At 37.7% G+C, this 20,007-nt stretch overlaps 1 protein-coding gene and 3 long non-coding RNA genes across 15 annotated transcripts in view; 2 read left to right on the top strand and 2 right to left on the bottom strand.

Moving 5' to 3' along the window:
• The window catches only part of LOC100750045 (muscle LIM protein 1), a 16,753-nt gene extending 4,807 nt beyond the window's left edge, over positions 1-11,946 (bottom strand). For 4 of the 10 annotated variants that reach the window (XR_002947254.2, XR_002947253.2, XM_024369689.2 and 1 more), the window contains exons 1-5: positions 11,751-11,946; positions 8,670-8,794; positions 6,551-6,713; positions 2,401-2,527; positions 437-533 (exon numbers count right to left, since the gene is read on the bottom strand). Coding sequence is in view for 8 of the 10 variants with exons in the window: in XM_024369689.2 (XP_024225457.1) it covers positions 437-533; positions 2,401-2,527; positions 6,551-6,713; positions 8,670-8,784 (502 nt within the window). In the remaining 2 variants the exon portion in view is untranslated. The other 6 variants (XM_024369692.2, XM_024369690.2, XM_024369691.2 and 3 more) reach the window with 6 other exon arrangements.
• Positions 2,638-3,499, bottom strand: LOC112213358. Its single transcript, XR_002947260.2, has 2 exons — positions 2,956-3,499; positions 2,638-2,845 (listed from the first exon to the last, which is right to left on the bottom strand). It is a non-coding gene; the product is annotated as an uncharacterized LOC112213358 (long non-coding RNA).
• On the top strand, positions 3,911-4,478 carry LOC117152065. Its single transcript, XR_004462297.1, has 2 exons — positions 3,911-4,042; positions 4,127-4,478. It is a non-coding gene; the product is annotated as an uncharacterized LOC117152065 (long non-coding RNA).
• LOC112213357 lies at positions 7,045-13,538 on the top strand. Of its 3 annotated transcripts, none has more exons than XR_004462295.1 (3): positions 7,045-7,286; positions 7,585-12,331; positions 12,424-13,538. It is a non-coding gene; the product is annotated as an uncharacterized LOC112213357 (long non-coding RNA). The 3 variants fall into 3 exon arrangements; XR_004462294.1 differs by lacking the exon at positions 7,045-7,286 and having other exon boundaries at positions 8,894-11,333; positions 11,387-12,331; XR_004462296.1 differs by lacking the exon at positions 7,045-7,286 and having other exon boundaries at positions 8,894-11,333; positions 11,397-12,331.
• Positions 13,539-20,007: the final 6,469 nt, after the last annotated feature.

Below are 20,007 nucleotides of genomic sequence, written 5' to 3' on the forward strand. Positions count from 1 at the left end.
AGAAAGTAATAAGCAAGACAAAAGAATCGTATTTAATTCAATTATAAAATTGTGGATCTCACAATAATTTTTATAGAAACGATTAATTTTTGTTGAGTAAACAGAACATAAAATATAAATTATTTTTTACGATATTCCTTTCATTATATTCTATCCATTTCTGGTTACTAGGATTATTATCTAAAAAGTGAAAAATGGAAGCTTGCAGAAAGCGAAATATTATTAAAAATATTATCTAATCAAAAAATGTTCGTTTCATTCAATATTTCTTATTATCTGTTATTATCATTTATATTGTTTTTAGAGAGAGAGTAACATACTCATTGACTGACCTAAGTATCTTCGATACATATTTGGACAGTGTGTGCAACTGAGATAAAGAAACGAGCAGTGAGAGAAAAGAAAAAATACAGATTTGTTGGATTGCAACAGATACCTCGACAATATATCTCGCGATCAGGACCATCGCAATGAAGCGTCGAGTCCAGAGACCGTTGACAGGTTTTGCACTTGTAGCATTGCTTATGGTAAGCCTAATCACAAGAAGTAGGAATAACCATGGTATCTCAGGGACAAGTTTCTTCTCATGATCGATTCGATAGAATATTGGTCTTGGTACCGCGACGAGCCGTACGTAACGAAAGGGTTAATATCCTAGCTTGAACTTGCAAACACAAGATACTATCGATTTGTATGGTATACGTTCGTAAAAGTTGCTTGCAAGCACTTGATGTACCTCCAATTGGCTAACGTCCCCGAATGTCGTCATACACGGTTAACAATAGACTAGAAAGATGAGACTAATCGAGCTTTCTCTTGAACATTCTGAAATTTGATCTGTGACAAAGTATCGTTTGAGAATTCTGAGGATGAACGTTTATCTGTTCTTCGATTCGCTCGTTATATGAAATGACTTTAAAAAGAATTGAGAAATATCGAGGAAAGAAAAGAAAATTGACACATAGAGGAGCAGCTCAACAGCTATAGTCAGTGGTCTATCTTGCCCAGTTCCTTTCTACCAAACACCTCCATAAATCTTGTCACTTATATACCGAGATTAAGATAACTATGAAAATTTATTCTCAATAAGAGACCTTGACACGAAAAGCCCGTGGACGATCACATTGTGAAACTTTTAAGCTCCATGATCGATCAAGGCCGCTTAAGATTCTACCTGACCGACGTACGGTGACACCATATCGAAGGTAAAAAGGCCGGACAGTGTCCTAAGCAGAGAAATTAGCCTGCATCGACTTAATCCGCGGATTGTTCCAAGTTATTTTCCAACATCGAACGCGGCAAGGGCCAGTTGGTTCACTGCCAAGTCCGACGAAGACAGGAAAAGCTCTTGGGCCAGCACCAACGGCAACAAGCTGCCGTCGACTCATCCTCCAAATTCTCTTTCCGCTCTTATTTTTTCCTTCATTGTTATGAAATTACGCGTTTCGTCAGACGAGAAGATTACGGAGGCCCGTCACGCTCCACCAACTACCTGGCACCTTGTCAGCCAGTGATCTAGTCAATTTTAGCATCGCATAACGCGAGGCCGCTCTCGAATGCTCTGCATACGCCACAAAATTCGATCAATTTTATCTTGCGTTTTCTAAATGATCGAAAACCAGTGTTTTACAGTCTAGGTCTGCGCAAGATCGAGGCTACCGTGTTTCGACACTGGTCCTTCCAGAACGTTCAACGGAGTAAGATTAGAAGTGACTAATCGTCGGCAACGAGATTCTAAGAGGAATTCGTTCAGTCCAATTGGCGGCTCGATTAATAACTCCGGATTTCATGAACTGTTTACAACTCCCCTCTATTTGGATCACACGGTATCGGGTTGCCTGAACAAAAATAAAGCGGTCGCGGGCTAAGAATACTTTGTTAGTAAGACTTCTTCCTTTGGTTTCTTCTACCAGCGAGACATAACTTGTGGAATTGTGGAGTTTTTTTAGAAAGGGCTCTAGAGCTCTATGGTATATTTAGGCAGCCTGTGTGTTTTCTAGTCAAATAGTTCGATCTTTGCGACTAAGCTACAACTATTGTAATCTATTTAGTACGGTTGCAAGGAATACCGAAACATCTCCCAACCAAGAAATTACCATTTTGTCTAAGCTACTCTATTATCATTCGAACAATTTTTGTAGCAGAACATTTGTACGACTCGAGTGGAGCATCCTGAGAACAAACGTGGACTTTTGGCAGCATTCGATACTGTCAGCAACTTTAACAAATTTGATTCGAGTTCAAAACTGGAATATTTTTTTCTATGGCTGAAATACTTTGCAACGTAGACTTTTTGTGGATTTTTCGTGGAGCTTGACAGCGGCTTTGACGAGTCGCGGTACCAAGGTATAGCACAATGTCTCGAAAGTGAATGGGGTGAGCAATTCTGTGGAAACTCACCCTTCCTCGAGCTAGCATCTGCTCGGCGGCGTACACGTATCCTCCACATCGGGGACAACCTTCCCCTTCAGGCGCCTTCGCGATGGCTCTCGGTTCCAGAACGGCGTTCGATCCCCTCGCGAGCTCCCTAAAAACGTGTCCCTTGTAGAGATCAGATTGTCACTCCTGGTTGGTGTCATAAGGTCAAGCTGTGATTTCCAATTGGCGTGCCAGCGCCCCACATTTCCACCAAAAATTATTCATTCTGAGCAGATTGGAATTAACTTCTTTCACAGCCGATTTTTTTCTTTTGTGTTTTGTCTCTTCCAAAGATCTTGTACGATTGAGATAAGAACTGAAGCTGTTTACAGCAGGGTTCCTTAATGCCATGAGGATAAAATAATAGAAAACGTTGGAAGTATTCTGTTTGCAACTGCTTGTTTGAAACTTGTTCGTTATCTGTACTCTGCACATTTAATAGGAAATATTGAAATTATTAGTGAAAATAGTTAATACTTGTGAACGTACGAATATTTATTAGACCTATAAGGTATTTCAACATTTCTAGTCAATTACCTGTCATTCTGATACACTTCACAGTCGTGTGTAACAAGAATACAAAAGCTTTCTGCAGCATTTGTCAATAGGCAATCGAGGAATATTAAAAATATAAGAATCTTTCAGTAAGTAACCAAGAATTATTGAAAACACAAGACTCGAGAATCTATGAGTAGGCAACGAAGAATTATCAAAAATACAAGCTGCTGTATTTTCCAAGTTTCATTAATACAGATAATAATTAGACAAGATAATTTCTCCCGTTATTTCTGAATTTTTCATCGTCACTTGCGACATTTAAATGAACACAGGGTATGCCAGAAAATTCTGAAATGTCCACTTTTAGCTATTTACGTTGGAGGATAATTTTAGAAAAATTCCAACCAGCTGCAAATAAAAACAAAAAGGAAACGTAACTGCGCGTCACCGGCTGCGAAAATGTTAATTCGCCATAGGACACCTGAATTAATTTCAATAAATTCTTCGAATCTTTCTTCTTTTTTTATATCTGGTTATAAAATGACTTATGGGGGTATTATATTATTGGGGGGCGTTGGAACACCGGGGGTTGGGGAATCACCAGGGACAAGCAGACAGTACAAGAAAACACCACTGCAAAAAGCAGAAGAGGGAGAGTCGACCAGTAAAATGACGAAACTTCGAATCTGAAACTGGCTCGGTGAGAGAACGTGAGCAACGAATTTCCCAGATTTCCCTTCGAGATTCGATGGCAGTTTCCGTCGTCTACGGGTCGACGCACAAGACTCTAGGTGAACAACTGATTACCAGAAACCGGTGAAAGAATAACAACCCGGCTGTTAGAGTGTTAGGCACATGTTAGTAATCGGTTAGTGACCCGTTTTCCCTTCGCAACCACGCAAAAGTGGCTTCCGCCGAGCCCCGAGAGGAGAGCCAAGAAGCGGATCGTGTGATAACAAGAAACCAAATGATAATACGTTTTATTGAGAAAAAAGAAAGAAGTGAGGACAGAGCAAGTGGCACAAGAATGAAAAGAAAGAAAGAAATAGATAGAAGTAAAAAGGGAGATCAAAAAAAGGGATCCAGAGGAAACCAAAAAATAGGATCATAGAGAAAGCTGAAGAAGGTTCTTGATTAAATCAATTGAAATAATTAAATAAACTGAAGCAGTTCTAAAGAATTCTTCTACATTGTTTTTTTTTTTTTTTAGGAAGTAGCTGAAGGAGGAAACCGAAAAAGCGTTCATCTACGTATAACATCTGTATGCGTGTGTCTCTGTAAGCGTGCATTATTTGGATGCCTATTTACGTATATGTATGCGTGTGTACCTGTGTATGTATGTATGGAAAATCGCGTCTATAAACAGAAGCACCCATAGAGTTAGACGTGTTAGCAGGGTTACGGGGTTACGTGTGTTTGAAAAAAGAGGTACGAGAGGCCGTGCAGGTGTGTACCATGGATCGATCAACCGAGATACGTTTGTCGTTATCTGTGGATGATAATAGTCGTAGGGGGAAAAAAATCACAGAAAAAAAGAAAAAAAAAAGACGTTCCTCTGAAAAGTTTCAAGCGATTGGTTTCCCTGTGAGGCGGTAAGAAAGAGAAAAGGCAAAGAGAGAGTCAAGAGATAAGATAGAGAAGAGAGAGGCGGAATCTGACTCGGTGCTCACCATTTTTTTCTTTTGTTACTCGCTAGTTCCCTTTATCACGAGGATTTTCGAGGGCAGGCTCGTGATAAAGCGACATATATCGTTCGATCATGGGCCTCCGGTTGGCTCGCACTCGGCGGGGCTGGCGGGGGTAGCAGGGTATCTTTTTGCTTTTTTACATTTTTCTTTGCTTTTGTTTTTTGTTTTTTTTTTTTTCTTTTACTTGACTTTTTCAGTCGGTCGTTTACTTTTCGTTCGCGCTGTCGTACTTTCTTTCCTTTCTTTCTTTAGACAGAAGAAAACAAAGAGAGACGGGGCACTCGAAGTTGGGGGTGGCGAAAGGTGAAATTGGGGTTTGCTAGAACGGTTAAAAGAAAATTGGACGGGCCTGGCTCCTGTGTACACACAGATTTTTCGTCCTCGAACCGTGTTTGCTCGGTTCGTTCTCCGTTGTTGCATCGATGATGCCAGGTGGATATTTTTCAGCACTTTTTTATATGTCTAAATGTTTAACTATGTATGTATATATATATGTATAGAGCTAAGTAGGTGTGTAGGCACGTACAGTGGGTCAAAAATGTTTTCGACATGTACTAGATTTATAGCTTCGATTTCTTTCTCCATCTGTACCATAGTAATCCTATTTTCTACTTGAAATTTTCCTATCTTCGAACTCTGTCGTCAGAGAGATCCATTTGTTTCATGGCAAGAACATTTTTGTCCGACCGTCAATGCGTTTGAAAAAACACTCGAAGCAAGTGTCAATGAAGAACACCAGATTCTTCTGTTTTTTTTTCTTTCCCTTTTTAAGTCTTTTAATGGCACTTATTACAGATGGTACAAATGATTCTATAAACTAGCGTAATGTAGTGTAGTAATCGCATAAAAGAAACGAGAAAGAGTATATATATATATATAGTAATATATATCTGTATGTATATAGATACGGCTCGAAAAAAAGAAAAAAAAGAAAAAAACGACCGTTCTTGATCCAGTCGTTCACACGGACAGAGAGAAAACGTGAGACAACAACGAAAAGAAAGAAGACGAAAGAAAATAAAAGAAAAGGAAACTGACGGAGAGAGAAGACAACAATGAAGTAAGACAGTAAGGGGGACAGAGAAAACAGGTGATATAGAGAAAAAAAAAAAGAACAAAAGAAACGAAAAGAGCGAAGACAAGAAAAAGTACGGGTAGTTAAACGTGACAAAGAGAGAATAGTCGACTAGATTAAAACACAGTTAATTATCAATTAATTATAACGTCGTCGTCGTTGTCGTCGTCTTAGCATCACCATCACCATCACCATTATCACCATAATCGCTGTCGGTGCCGATGCACGACGAGAGAATCATAAGGAAAGTGAGGAACCGAAGTTAAGGCGTTTCCAGGGAGCAGTCAGGATCAAGGACGATAAGACAAGAAGAAGAAAAAAAGAAGATGGCAATTAGAAGGTAGGAAGGTGAAAACGAAGAATTAAAGTTAGAAGTTCCGAATGAGAATAAAAATAATGTCAGGCTAAAAGAGAAATTTTGTTGAGACAGAGAGGGAGAAGTGGTTACAGGGACTCTGGAACAGGCCAAAATTTAAATGGACCACGTAGTTCGACACAGTCGTGATGCTGTATACACATAAACGCAGACGCATGCTCTCGGTCCTTGGGTTCTTAGTAGGCTGCCTTTGCTTCTTCCAATTTCGTTTCTTCCGGATACGGTTTATTGTACCAAGAAGAGGATCATGCTGTTGGATCATTGGGCTGTCGATGATGGTTGAGTCGGTCGTATTCATTCGATTTACGGTAATTATTTTTTTTTTTTCTTTTTAGTTAACGGCACGTGTATGGCTCTGAATGGGAGGTGGTCTGATCGTACAAACGACTGAGGGGAGAATCTTGTTGTTGTTTTTTTCTTGCTTTGGGAGAAAATAGGAGTTAAGGCTAGGTCAAAAGGGTGAGGAGAGGTTGGACGACGGGCAGGTGCACTCACTCGCTACTCTTCAAATGTTCGCCCTGATCCATGGACAGGCAACCAGCGCCTCCACCGAAGCCGTATCCTTTAGGACCGAACTTGCGTCCGTGGCACACTTTGCAAAATAGCTCACCCTCGTGCTCGGAGCAGTTTGTCGAGTCGAGCAATTTGCCGCACAGACCTGCAACACACAGGCATAGTTCGTTTGGCTTCCACCTAATCCATCATCCTGATATTCCACTCGAATAAGTGGATTCGCCCATTCATGACCAGACTATACTTAAAGCATCTGTAATGCGAGAATCTTTAAGAATCCCTTCTTCAAATTAGATACGTGCTCGGTGGAATTTGAATGGGAAATTGTTTCAAGAAATTGTGGGATATTTGAAATTGTGAGGAACAGTAGCCAAAGGGTTGTCTTTGTGAGGGTAGAAAAGCGTTGAATGGAACTTGATGGGGAGAAAAAGTGGTGAGCTTTTGTGATCTTCTTTTCTTTTTTTTTTTTTTTTTTTAAGAAACTATACGCTATTTCATACCATAAGCTTGTTGATGCGTTTATCTAGGTTTGAAGCAGCTTCAGGAACCTTTTGATGGAAAAGTAATGAATATGATGATAACGAAAGAAAAGTTCATGACCCTATTGGAATTACTGGCTAAAAAAGATTTAAAAAGCCATTTTTGATACAAATTGAAAGAACACAGAATTGTGCCTGGCAATATTTGTCAGTGGATCGAGTTGACAGTTTACAGACTTGTAATTCAACTAATATAATTAGATAGATAGAATGCTTCACCTACTTTCTTCACTGGCTGCATCTTGCTAATTACAGAACAACCTAACCCAGTTGAGAGTTAAATTTATCAAGATTTTCTTGTAAAAATCACACGAACAGTCCACAGTAAAATTCACGAATTTGTTCCAAAATCCAAACCTGACCCAGATCGTTGAAATACTCAAAAATACGTTCTTGTAAAACCACCAAATTTTTATACAAAGTTTCAAACTGATCACCTTGACTATTCTAAAAATTCTAATTTTAAATTTTCCACAGATGTATGATCAGCCATAGTCTACCAGTCGCTATAGTCGAGATGGCCCTACGACGCTAATCAACAACCCCATAATATAATAATCCATAAGCATTCAGCCAAAACTTAGCCTTGTTTGGTAATAAGAGAAATAAAAAATCCATAGTTAGATCGCCTAATACTGTTAAATGCATAATTCTCTTCGATTTATTAATTACTATAGCCACTAATTAGTAATTACTAGCCCTACGTCGACCATTAACCAACAGCCCCATAATAATTATTTATGTAATTATTAATTATTCAAAAAATGGCCTGATTTTATAGGAAAAAATTTGTTTAAAATTAAAATATTCACGAATAAGTGACAGTAGCGGCTGAAATTTTCTATGCAGCTTATTTCCGCTGGTACCTAAAGCCGCGAATAAATATTCAATGGGGGTTGCTATTTCGAGTAAGATCACGAAGTCCGGATTTTTCTCGGCGAGTTCGCGCGGGTCGTTGCACCCTCGGCTTGACGTTGGGTGGCGGTTCTATTTGATTTCTGGCTAGCATACAAAACTAATTAAGGCCAAGACAAACCATCCGGGACTGGGATAAAACTTATTTATAGAGGCGACTAATTTTGAAAAACGGCCGATGGTGTTTTTGCGCAATGGGCTGCCTCGGCCCCCAAGATCCCCGATAATTCGTCGTTCGATTAAGAAATTCTGCAACTCAGATTATGCCCCTGTATCGATCGGTTAATTTATAGAAATACATTTCAAAGAAATTTTACATTTTTGAAGGAATAAAAATTTCAGCGAATTTGTATTTTCAGGTAGATAAGTTAAACGCTTTGTATAGAATTTAATCGAATCTTTTTATCCTAAGTTTAGCGGAAAAAATAGTTTGAGAATCTGTGACGTGATACGTTTGTCGAAATTGGTGAAATTTGATAGAACGAGAAATTTTACTAACACGTTATATCAACATATTATTTAATTGGATAAAAGAAGCTTGAGAATGTTTGAAGAATCGTGTTTGTCGAAGTTGAGTCTTGAACCATTGGCTAAAGGGAAATACGTAGCATACTCTCGGAATAGTAACATGTGATACAAGCACTTACCACACTTGAAGCACATCTTGTGCCATTTGAGTCCTCCGGCGACGCGTTCTTCCGCGGCGTATACGGATTTGCCGCATTTGGGACACTTGGGGTGTTCTACTGGCTTAAAAGGCATTTTGTCTGTACTGAAAAACAAAGAAAAATCTTCGATTATTATCTCGATTATTATCGACTATTCTAAAATATTTCGTTTATTTATTTTCCCATATGTTTACCACTCTTCTATAGGTATGAACATTTTATTTATTTTCACATTTTTCAGATTATTTTCCAAATAATTAAAGATCAAATTTATCCTATTGTGTGCTGTGATGGAATATTTTACGAAAGTTTTCGAAGAAGATCGAGGCGAGAAGATTGGAATTGAAATGTGGAGAGTAAGTCTCGTATTTTTCGTATATTTTACAGTGCATAAACAACGAATAACAATAACACCGGTAACTCAGCCACCGATTACCTAATCCCGCAAGAGGAACATAAACAGTTTCAATCTCCGCCCTACTGCCGGAGAACGAATCTATTTTTACCAAGTTCGAATCGCAACGTGTATTCTCGGTGGCTAATATCCGCGAAAAATACGGACAAAAGAACAAAAACGAAGAAATTAAGTTTTTTCAGGAATTTATTACGATCACAACATACCATCTTATGAAACATTGGAATTAACTTGATTGACAATGTCGATATTAATTGATATTGTCGATTAACATACTGTATGTTAACCCATTGATAAAATTAATCTCAATTCTTCATCGAACGATCTGTATTCATAGAAACGGGACGAAGAACGTAATGGAATGATGAAAATTGCAATAATCCATTCTAAGAAAAGGCCACACGGTTCCCTTAAAGTTTCGTTAATCATCATTCATACGTCGCAAGGAGCTCTTAATAGAAATGATAATAAAATTACTCTAGAATGGGAATTCGATACTTAAATATTGCAAGGAAAAGGATTTTTAAATGCTATTCTTCGTCAGTCAAAGATAAAATCAGTCAGTCAGACGAGCTTTGAAAGATTGGAAATTTTTAAATTTCCCGCCACGTGGCTTAACATAACCTAAAATAAACATAGGTGTAAAAGGCTGAGGAGTAAAATAAACATGACGACAAATAAATCATTCGTGTGCCAAATATCAGAAGTCGTATTGCAGAGATAAACATGCTATTCGAAATACAAAGTTGCAAATGTGGAAGTTTCGACGATGTGACTTTTGGAAGCGGCTCTGGTGACGAGTATACTGACCACGGTATTAGTAGAAACGCTAGAGAGACCACGAGAGATCAGGAAGAGAGACAGAGGATTCTATATCCGTGCAGACGCAAGCCGGATCGCGAGGCCGTATTAGGGAAGGTGCTAGATTCTCCACAACGCGGTCGCCATTACCCCTACCTTCGCGTCCAGTTGGTCCTTCCTAACCTATACATCGTTTTTCATGTTGTCTATATCTACTCTTTCAATATTGTCTAAGATAACAAAATTATTTAATTTGTGACTCGACTAACTGACGAAATATTTCAATGCCTATTCGGTATTTGCAAATCTTCCTAACCTATTCTTCATTTTCTTCCATTTGCCTCGGTACTTTTCCATCATGATCAAGGACGATCAAATTATTTCATCGTAATTCGGCTAACTGATAAAAAGTTTCATTGATTTCCTAATCTGTATTTCATTTTCTCTCAATATCTAAAATAACAGAAATATTTTCTCGTAATTTCGATAACCGATCAAGTTTGAAAGTCTTGTCAATATTTCGATCTTAAATAAAAATTTCTGATCGACAAAAGAAATAAATTTTAGAAATATTGAAACGAGATAATAGTGGATTATAAGATCTATGATGACCCTAACGTGAATTCGAAATTCGAATCCCGTCTCTTCTGGTGAATTCGATCGAGAAACTTGGTAACTTAACTTCCAAGTATTCTATCGGGTGAGTCATCAGGAAAAAGTAACGACGATACTTTGTACGCGGTTGTTTGTACATACATATCTCCGTCTATGTTACATCATAAGAGCCGAAGAATGTCTTCTCCACCCCCGTGTATACTAAATCCGGACGATCTCAAATTTCATTGCGTTTTAGCGAACCCGTCACGCGTTTTAACTTTACGGCCCGCGTAATTCTGCTGTGTAAGACGCGTCTGACTAAATGTAGCTTTCCACTCGGACAAACATTCTCGTCAAATTTTCCGATCCTCTGGCTTAACACCGAAAATTACGAAAGCCAAATTCTTCATCCTCCGATACGCTTGAATTCTTTTAATTGCCATTCCAACAATTCTTTGTCCAGTATAAAATATACTTTGGTAGCGAGAGATGAGAATCGAAATGATACTCGAGCTTTGCCTGAAAAATTATTCGCTCAACGACCATAAGAAGAAAAATATGACAAGATCAACAGTTTTGTCAATTTTCTGACTTTTGCGTCGTTTGTTTGCCAAAAGAGAATATTCTAATATAACGTTGTCAGTTGCAGAGAAAAATGGGCTAAAGCTACAAACTGCAGCGTATTCAAAGAGCCAAGGGTATATTCTGTCACACGAAAGAATTCAAAGATACTATTCAAATTCGATGCTGTAGGACCTAATGATCTAAGGCGACAAAATAATCTCCTCGTAAGCCAATTAACCGCTGAAAATGTTTGCAATGCTTGCAAGGTACTAAGCTTATTTTCCACCAAATGCCATTGTCTGAAATAACAAAATTGAAGTCTTTCGTAGGTCGGTCGGGAAACGTAACAATTTTACCTCCTGCGATCTTCACTTTGAATACCAACGTAATAGAAGAGGGATAACTGCGAAATTCTCACTTCCAATATGATCCTTATTATAGAAAGCAACTAACTACGAGTTGGAATCTCCAAACGCAAAATTATCCAAACTTATTAGAAGAGGGACATAACTCCAAATATCTCACTTCCAATCGACAATTCGATCGACATCGAAAACCAACCACTCTCTAACGTTTTCTTGGGAGAATCCTGAAAATGGGTGTGTTGTAGGTTGTACGATGATGTCTGGATGGCCGTGGAACACTGTTGCTTACTTGCTCGCTGCGTGTACTCTACTACTCACCACCGGATGTCGGGTTCGAAGTCACGAAAATGAAAATCGGTAAACTCGGGGAGGAAGACAGGCGTGAAAGATGAAAAAACACCGAGTAGCACTCTACACCGCACTAATACTGGATTCGAATGGCTGTTCTCGCGTCGTGCCCGTCCTAGTCATAGCCAGACCTTTGCACACGGCACGTGTGCATCGGAACGTCAGTGCTGTTGACGACAGCGTCGCGGCGGCAAGAGGGAGTTACACTAGCCGCCTTCCATCTAGCGGGGGTGTTACACTATACTTTGGGATACCGAAACGGCCGCTACTCGTTAACTCGCTTTTCTTTTCTTCGCGCCTTATCCTGACTCACTGTCGCTTGATTCCATAAGAATTCCAAGCGATCCTACATATTTATCTGAATTTCTATCTCTATAGACACAATCGGAGGAACAGCACATCAGCTCCTATTTGTTTTATTTCCATGTTTTACACAATTTTGCACGTTGCGAGAATTCTGTGCAGCTTTGCATCTTTAAATGTCGCATAGAGTCCAAATTACATGGTTACATGACTGTAGCTCCTTTTTGCTATGGAATGTTCCACAAATTGTGAGTATTCAGTTGCAGTAGAATTTTGCTTTTTGGATATAATCGAGTAACGTTGGTTCTCGCTACTGCTCATATCGCTATGTTTCTTGTAGAGGATAATGGGGTTTGGAAGAAGTTGCGACGATCAGGACACGTTTGGAATTTTAGAATCCAAGTTACATGATATTTGGTGTGGCCGCTTTGCGTTGTTGAATATTTCACAAACTGGAGATGTTAGTGCGAATTTTCAGGAAATTGAAGTAATTAAGAGATATGGAAGTTGGTAGAGGATATTGGACATTAGTCTGTTGCTGCTTATTGCTGTGCAACTTTTGACAAGTTGAGAATATTAACGTCATCAGTGTCGCTTCTATCAATGAGTCGTAAGAACATTGGATGTGAGGTAGTAGAACCCTTGTTTTATGGCTGCTTTTGTTACCGCCTGATAAGTAATCTAATAGATCTTATTCTATGACTATTTCTATCGTAGTCTGACAAGAAAATATTAATAAGGAAATTAAAACGAAACTTGATTCTATACGAAGAAGAACAATGTAAAGGAATTTTATATGAACAAACGATATGAAAGAAACACAAATTTCGAACAGTCTTGATTCTCGTACCTGGTGCTCACTAAGATCATCGTCTCTATCTAAAATCTAGGTCAGTTACATTGAAAAAGTTGTAACACAAGTGACAAGGAAAAAGAGCAAATTCCTTTTTCTTTAAAGAACCATCTTTTTCTGCAAATATCCATTTCGCTAGGAATAATTTGATGTGTAACGATAGATGGTGTGTAAAAGATACTGCAAACATTGAGATAACAATCGGCATACTTCGGAAACGTAATATTTACGGCAGGAGAAAGAGAGATATTCGCCACGGGAACGTTAGAGAAATATACAATAAGATGGGCCACGATTTTGTAACACCGTAGTAACGGCGTGGATTTTTAGAAAGAAACCGGAACGCAGCGAGAATATATCTATAAACGAGCCGAGAGAGCAATGAAAGTCGAAGCCTGTAAGAAATTTCAGAGAAACCTGAGAACTCTCTACGCGAGATTTTATTTCATGGAACGTGAAATACAGGCCTTGGAGGAGGTTCAAGGATCTTTCTCGTTCAATCTTTAAATCCACTCTGTTTGTTTTATTAACGCCTTTATAAATATTCCAATTTTTATGTGGCTCAAACTTAATCAAACATAAATTAACGCTATTATTTATCATGTTGTTAGAGTTGGTTCGTTTCATCTAAATCTGCTCCATCTTATTATTTTTTTTTCTAAATATTCAAGTTTACATCGTCTAAATCCAATCTCGATTTTTACTCAAGCATAATCAAACCTGAATTAAGCTATTCGTTGTAATATCGTTGGAATTGTTTAATAATATTTCAATTTCGTCTACATCAACTTTTTACTCTTCTACATTTATTGTCAAGAATGTTTTTCAGATGTTGAAAATTTGGTATCAAACCTAAGCCCAAACTAAATTAAACCAAGCTATTTGTCATGATATTGTTAGCGTTGGTTTATTTCAGTTGATGATTCGCTAGCTTTTTCAAAATGCAGCGTTTGAATCATGCTTCCATATTTTTTTACTTAACTCAAACTTGAATTGGTTTACTTCAAACCGTATCAAACTTCGTCAAACTTAGCCTAACTGTTGATCGCTATCTCTTAAAATTGATATACTCTTTTAACCTGATTGAAAGTTTGATGGGTATAATTTTGGATGAAAATTTAGGAGTGTTTGAATAAGGAGCTAAAAATTTGTCAATAGCGGTCTGAATCATGTCGATGACAATGCGCCACGTATTTTGGTATTCGTTTACATTGTGCTACACAGGAAAATATGTTTTCTGAGCGATGAACCAGCGAGAGAAATACCAAAATAAATTTATTACTCATACGTTTTGGACTAATTCCCGGGCCCTAATGGCATTCGCGAATTACAGCAACGCGATACCATAATTTTTAAATTAACACCAGTCGAATTGGCACTAGTTCAATTTTTAACAAAATCTTTCCCCCAACTTTTTCTTCCAAAAGTAAACTTTCTCCTTTATCATCATATCATTAATTATAATTTTTATTCTAGAATGAAAACGAAGAAATCTTTCAGGGAAGTAACTACATATATTAAGAGACTATAATTCAGAAAAATCTTAATGCCAAGAAATTCCAATTGAAGGAAGAAAATCCAGCACACAGTCAGTATAGGACAACATGGAAGAACTAACTAGCCACTTGGAAACGAAGAAAAATGACGTTTCAAGAGATAACTTGATAACTACACATTTATAAAAAATTTCAATATGCAAAAGTATACAAAGTTCATAGACTGTGCGAAAATATCGAGAAGCATGCTCAAAATACCAAAAGCGAAGTAGCTCTCGTATTATTTAAATGATACGAATACAAAATTCTACTTTGGTTCTATTACTCTACACCTGTTCGTAAAGATACGAATTTACTTAAAAATCCACAGTCTATTCAGTTGTCATTAGGTTGTATTGACAAAATTCGCAATCACTTAGTTACCAACCCAATAATAATAATATAAATTCCACATAGAGATGACAATTTAAATTAATCCTGAAGAGGAGAACTTTCAAGGAGCAACATCAAAGTATGAACCAACCAGCTCAAACGATAAATTTTAAAAGAAAGCTTCCAGACAGATAAGTGCGTACATTAAGAGTGCATAATTATATAAATTTTGAAGAGGAGAAATTCCAAGGGCTGAGACAGTTGGACGAAAAGAGTCCAGCACAATGGCTTCCTGAATGCTGAGCTTGCGTGGGCGTAACCGCGATGCGATCATATACTCGGCGAGCTTTTTACATAAAGCCACGTGCACGCATATAAGTCTTTCTAAAAATAGAAATTTGAGCAAGATACTATTAATAGTGGATGAGTGTGTTGCCACAGTGGATGTGTGCGTGGCTCTCACTCGGTTTCGCTCGCTGCTCGTTACCGACCAGCTTTTCGGAAAGACCGCCCCTAACCAAATGAAAGAAAAACGCAATTCGATCCTTAGCTACCACTAGCCCATTTTCGCGCCGAGATAAAAGTCCAACTAGCCTTCCTCCTATAGTTTCGACCTTGTTCCTCGTTTCATCGTTATGAGACACCAAAATTATAAATTTGATCCTTTCGATACGAACATCGCGGATGATAAACGTAAACGTCGAATTTTCATAGATTTTTCCGATGTTCGATCGATGTTCCGATGATGTTCTGTTACTCGATAGTTGACGACAAGAATAATATTTGTTGAAGTCGAAAAAGTGACAGGAAAAATATTTTTTTTTTTTTTTTTTTCGTAAACGACTCGAGATATTTTTGATATTGCCAGAAGGATGAAGAGTTACAGATTTATTCTTCGCTCGAATTGGATTTACGATTTTGCTGGAATTTAAATAGTCGTTAAATAAATATAGGTAATTAAGTAAAAATACGTGATGGAAAATTCGCCATCACGATTTTCGAATTGGAAATAAACCGTAGTATTTTATTTTAGATAGAAAGTTGAGTCTCAATTTTTACTTAAGCCAGTTTATGATCCCGCTTCTCTTTCGTTTCTTTCAATTGGATTTTATCTTTTTAAGTGTTTTTTTTTTTTTTATTTTTTATTCTATAGGAAGAAAATCACACGACTATTTAGATATATCACGGGTGATCCCTTATGAAACATTCAACCCTAACGTTCTCCGTTGCTATTTTAACGCGTGGACAATAAAAAATGTATAAGTACACGTATATAATTAGAACGTTGTCCGGAGACACGTGACACGTCACCGCGGAGCGTTGTCTCGCTGATTGACAACGAAATTCGATTATGCGCCTGAGAATGGATGTCCGTTCAATCGCGTCAAAAATAGCGGAAACCACAGCAAAGAGGAAGTGCTTAAAAATTCATCGCTACACGAAAAGTGCTCGCTTTATATATATTTAACCGAGAGGTGCAACGATCTCGTCGTGTATCCATTATGCAACGCGACTGCAGAGAAAATTCATGAGATGTTCAATAAAAAGCTTAGAAAAATCAAGTAGATAATCATACAGCATGATATATTTAAATACTCGATTCCTAATAATTTCTACGGATGAATCTCTTTTCGGTATTCCTATTTTTATTATTTTGTTGCTTTAATTCTGTCATAGGAAGGAATTCGAAATAATTAATTAATAATAAAATTCTCCATTGTTTTCGCTTTAAACGAATAACATAGCGTAATATGCTAATTTGTAATTATCCTGAATTCTTTTGCGCCGAAAAGATACAACCTAAAAACTTGTGCAATAAATTTTCATAGTACTTTGAGTAATGGGTAAAGTCAAAGCCAAGCTGTTATCGTTGCTCGAAGCAAATCTCTTCAGGCGATGAAACTCGGCTGATAACAGGAGAGATTTTGCACAACATCAGAAAGGGCCCTATTAGCAGCTATTAAATTGAGCCAGTGCACATAATGCAGAAATTCTTGACTTGTTCCACTTGACCGTCTCTCTCCATCGCTCCTCTTCACAGGCTGAAATTATTTCCGTCCCACTGCGGGTGTTACATGATCACGGAAGAGCTGACTTGGAGCCCATCCCTCGAATATCATCCATTCAGTTCCCTAGTTCATAGAAACCGGCGCCATTTCTCTTCCAATCTAACCTTATTTTCTTTCGTAATCCAAGCAATATTACGAAACAAAATTTTCTACATTACCCCATCGTTATATAAACCTAGAAAAATACTGATCTTTGGCTACATTTAACTTGGTTTGACTGTGTTTAAACTAAACTTGGTATATCAATTTGGACATCAGCTTTCCCTCAAACCTAACCTTAATTCTTTGATAAGCCCGTAAGAAACCTACCACAAAATACACCATTATCGTACCAACCTCTAAACCTAAGAAAACACTGAAACATTTACACAATTGCCCTTCGACTTCTACGCGTTTCTCTAACCAAAGATTCATTTTTCCACGCGAAATCGCGACCAGACGTCGCAGGCCCATTTGTCTCGCGGGAGATAAAGTAGAAACCATGTAAAAATACCGCGTGTTTACAAACACGAAGCGATATAAATAAAAAGAATAATCGGCACACTTTCCCTAAATCTTGGATTCTTTTCAAATCGTTAATGTCCCGACGATGTGAAGTTCATGGAGATTTCTTGAGAAATAAGAACGTCGGTTCTTTGGATGGCGAGTTTGTAAGACTTACTTCCTCGTTATCACAACTGATTCAGAACACGAAGCTCAGGAAAGCAGATATAAGTATAGAAAGAGGACGGCCTAGTTGCCATCGCGGCCATCCGAAATATTAGAATAAGCCCACGCGCGTAATACAATCCCGTTGGTAAGGTAACCAAATTTAGCATGTGACTTAGCAGACGCCCTCGAGACACTTGCACGCACGATGACTCAGCCTGAACAGAGGAGAACGGAATCGAAGGAAGAAGACGAAGGGGTAAAACTGACTGGGTAGGGGAACTAACTGCAGAGAAAAAATAATTGCTAGTGGTCTTCGTTGCACAAGAGACTTCGACTGATTTTTGGGATGCCTGGTTTGGCTATGAATTCTCTAAGGTAGCCTATTATGTTGGTAGGATTGAGAAACAATGGTGGGAAGGATTAATTTTTCATTACAAAGTTTCTTCGCATTTGATAATTTGATTTTTCGATCTACATTTAAGTTTAATGAGACTTTAGTCATTTAGGAATATGAATTATGATTCTTTTCCGAATGTGTTGAGTTAAGGGTAAGTTACGTTAAGTTTGAAATGTCTCTCGCACTGTATTCGATATTACACCGAAATTGAGTCCAACTTGTTAAGGTTAGGTTTGCATCAATCTGAATGGAGGTTAATATTCGTTTTGGATTACTTTATTCGTAGTTTGCATTAAGTTTGGTAATTCAAGTTTATCATGACATAATTTTGATAACTAGAGCCCGATTTAAAATTCCAAACTTAATACTCCTTAACTTATATCCATGATGAACCAAATTCCCTAACTTATTCGAGTTATGAGTCCACTAAGATTGGACTTCAATTTAAGTTAGCATCGTGCCGGGTTTAAGTATCCCAGCTGTCTCTCGCGTACTAAGTTCCGACTTAGTACATCTTAACTTATATCCACAGTGAACCAAATTACCGATCTATGATCTGAATTCGGGCTTCACCATGATTGGATTCCAGTTTAAGTTAGCCTCGTGTCGGCTCTAAGTTAAGCCTGCGTTTAATCTAGACTATCTTTTGCAATAGTCCTTGGTCCGGTCGTGGTTAGGTCAAGGTTGGATCGGAATTAGAGGTAAATAAAGTCTGACAGGAGGTTCTCGATGTAAATCTCGAGTACTTAGGGTATTTTTTTCCAATAATCCTTGGTCCAGTCTAAATTTAGTCCGGCCATAATGTTGTTCCTAAACGAAGTTCAAGTTTATTATAACTTATCTCCGGCAGTCGTTTAAAAGTTTTCGTCGTTTGGATATACTTTGTCCGAAATAAATTGAGGATTATATTCGTTTTAGAGCCACGTTAAGCTCAAATAGATCGGTATAAGTGGAATTTCGGTTGAAAATTTATCCAACTTGTTGGATAAACAGAAATATTCCATTGATCACGCTGAACATTTTTATTTCTGTGTCTGTATCTCTTTGTTTCTATTCATTTTTTCTTTTCTTTCTTTTTTTGGGATACTAAAAATGTCATGTGACGTACCACTAATGCAATGTTTTGTTGGAGTTCGAATCACGATACTTATTGTTCATTTGTCAATGTTTAGTTCGGGACAAAATTATGATCATTTTTCTTTCTTTTTTAATTTGGCAATTTTAATAGGATTTTTTTTTTTATTTGATAGAAATTTGTAAGAAATTTGTCTCGTGGTTTACAGCTTTACAAGCGTAATACCCTGATTAATGTCATGGCTTTACTTAAGTGAACGACCTACTTACAAAATGTTGCAGTTTGGCACAAACACAATGGCTCTCATTGAAAGAGATTGATCACAAGGAATTTTCATTATAAGATATGCTACTCTAACAGCGGATTAATAATTAAATGGATTTAACGATTACTCCCATTTTAAATGAATACAAATATTATTTCGATTCTTGCAACATTGTAGATTTAGGTTACACGTTTAAAACAGGTAGTTACTGTGACTACGTTTGAATTTGGTTCGATCAGGTTTGAATAAAATTTGGATTAGGTTTCGCTAAGTTTGGATTTCATTTAAAATGAAAACTTCCACCATGGTCACGTTTCAATGTGGTTTGGTCGAGTTTGAACTAGGTTTGAATTCTTTCGAATTTGTATAAATTTTGGTGCACGTATACCCAAAATTTGGCAAAGTTTGAGTTAGATTTAAGGTAGATTTGCGTAAGTTTGAACGGAGGTGGATATAGATTAGGTTCGAATAACTATAATAATAGTAACTCGAGATAAGTTTAAAGTAGATGCACAGTTTCAAACACCCAAGAGTCTGCGAAGGCGAAGTGTTACTTCGCGGTTGTTAAAAGTAGAATCGAGACACAATGATTAGTGACGAATTATACATTTCGCAAACTGGTGATTCACGAACTCTATCTTGGCTAGAACAAGATAGTTGGCCACAGTATTCTCGTGCATTCCACGTAAACAATTTTCTTAAATCCTTAAGATTTCGCTTTCTTCCTGTTTGTTCGCTGCAACAAT

The sequence above is a fragment of the Bombus impatiens genome, unplaced genomic scaffold (genome assembly GCF_000188095.3).
Source record: "Bombus impatiens unplaced genomic scaffold, BIMP_2.2 scf_0637, whole genome shotgun sequence".
Classification (NCBI taxonomy): Eukaryota; Metazoa; Arthropoda; class Insecta; order Hymenoptera; family Apidae; genus Bombus; species Bombus impatiens.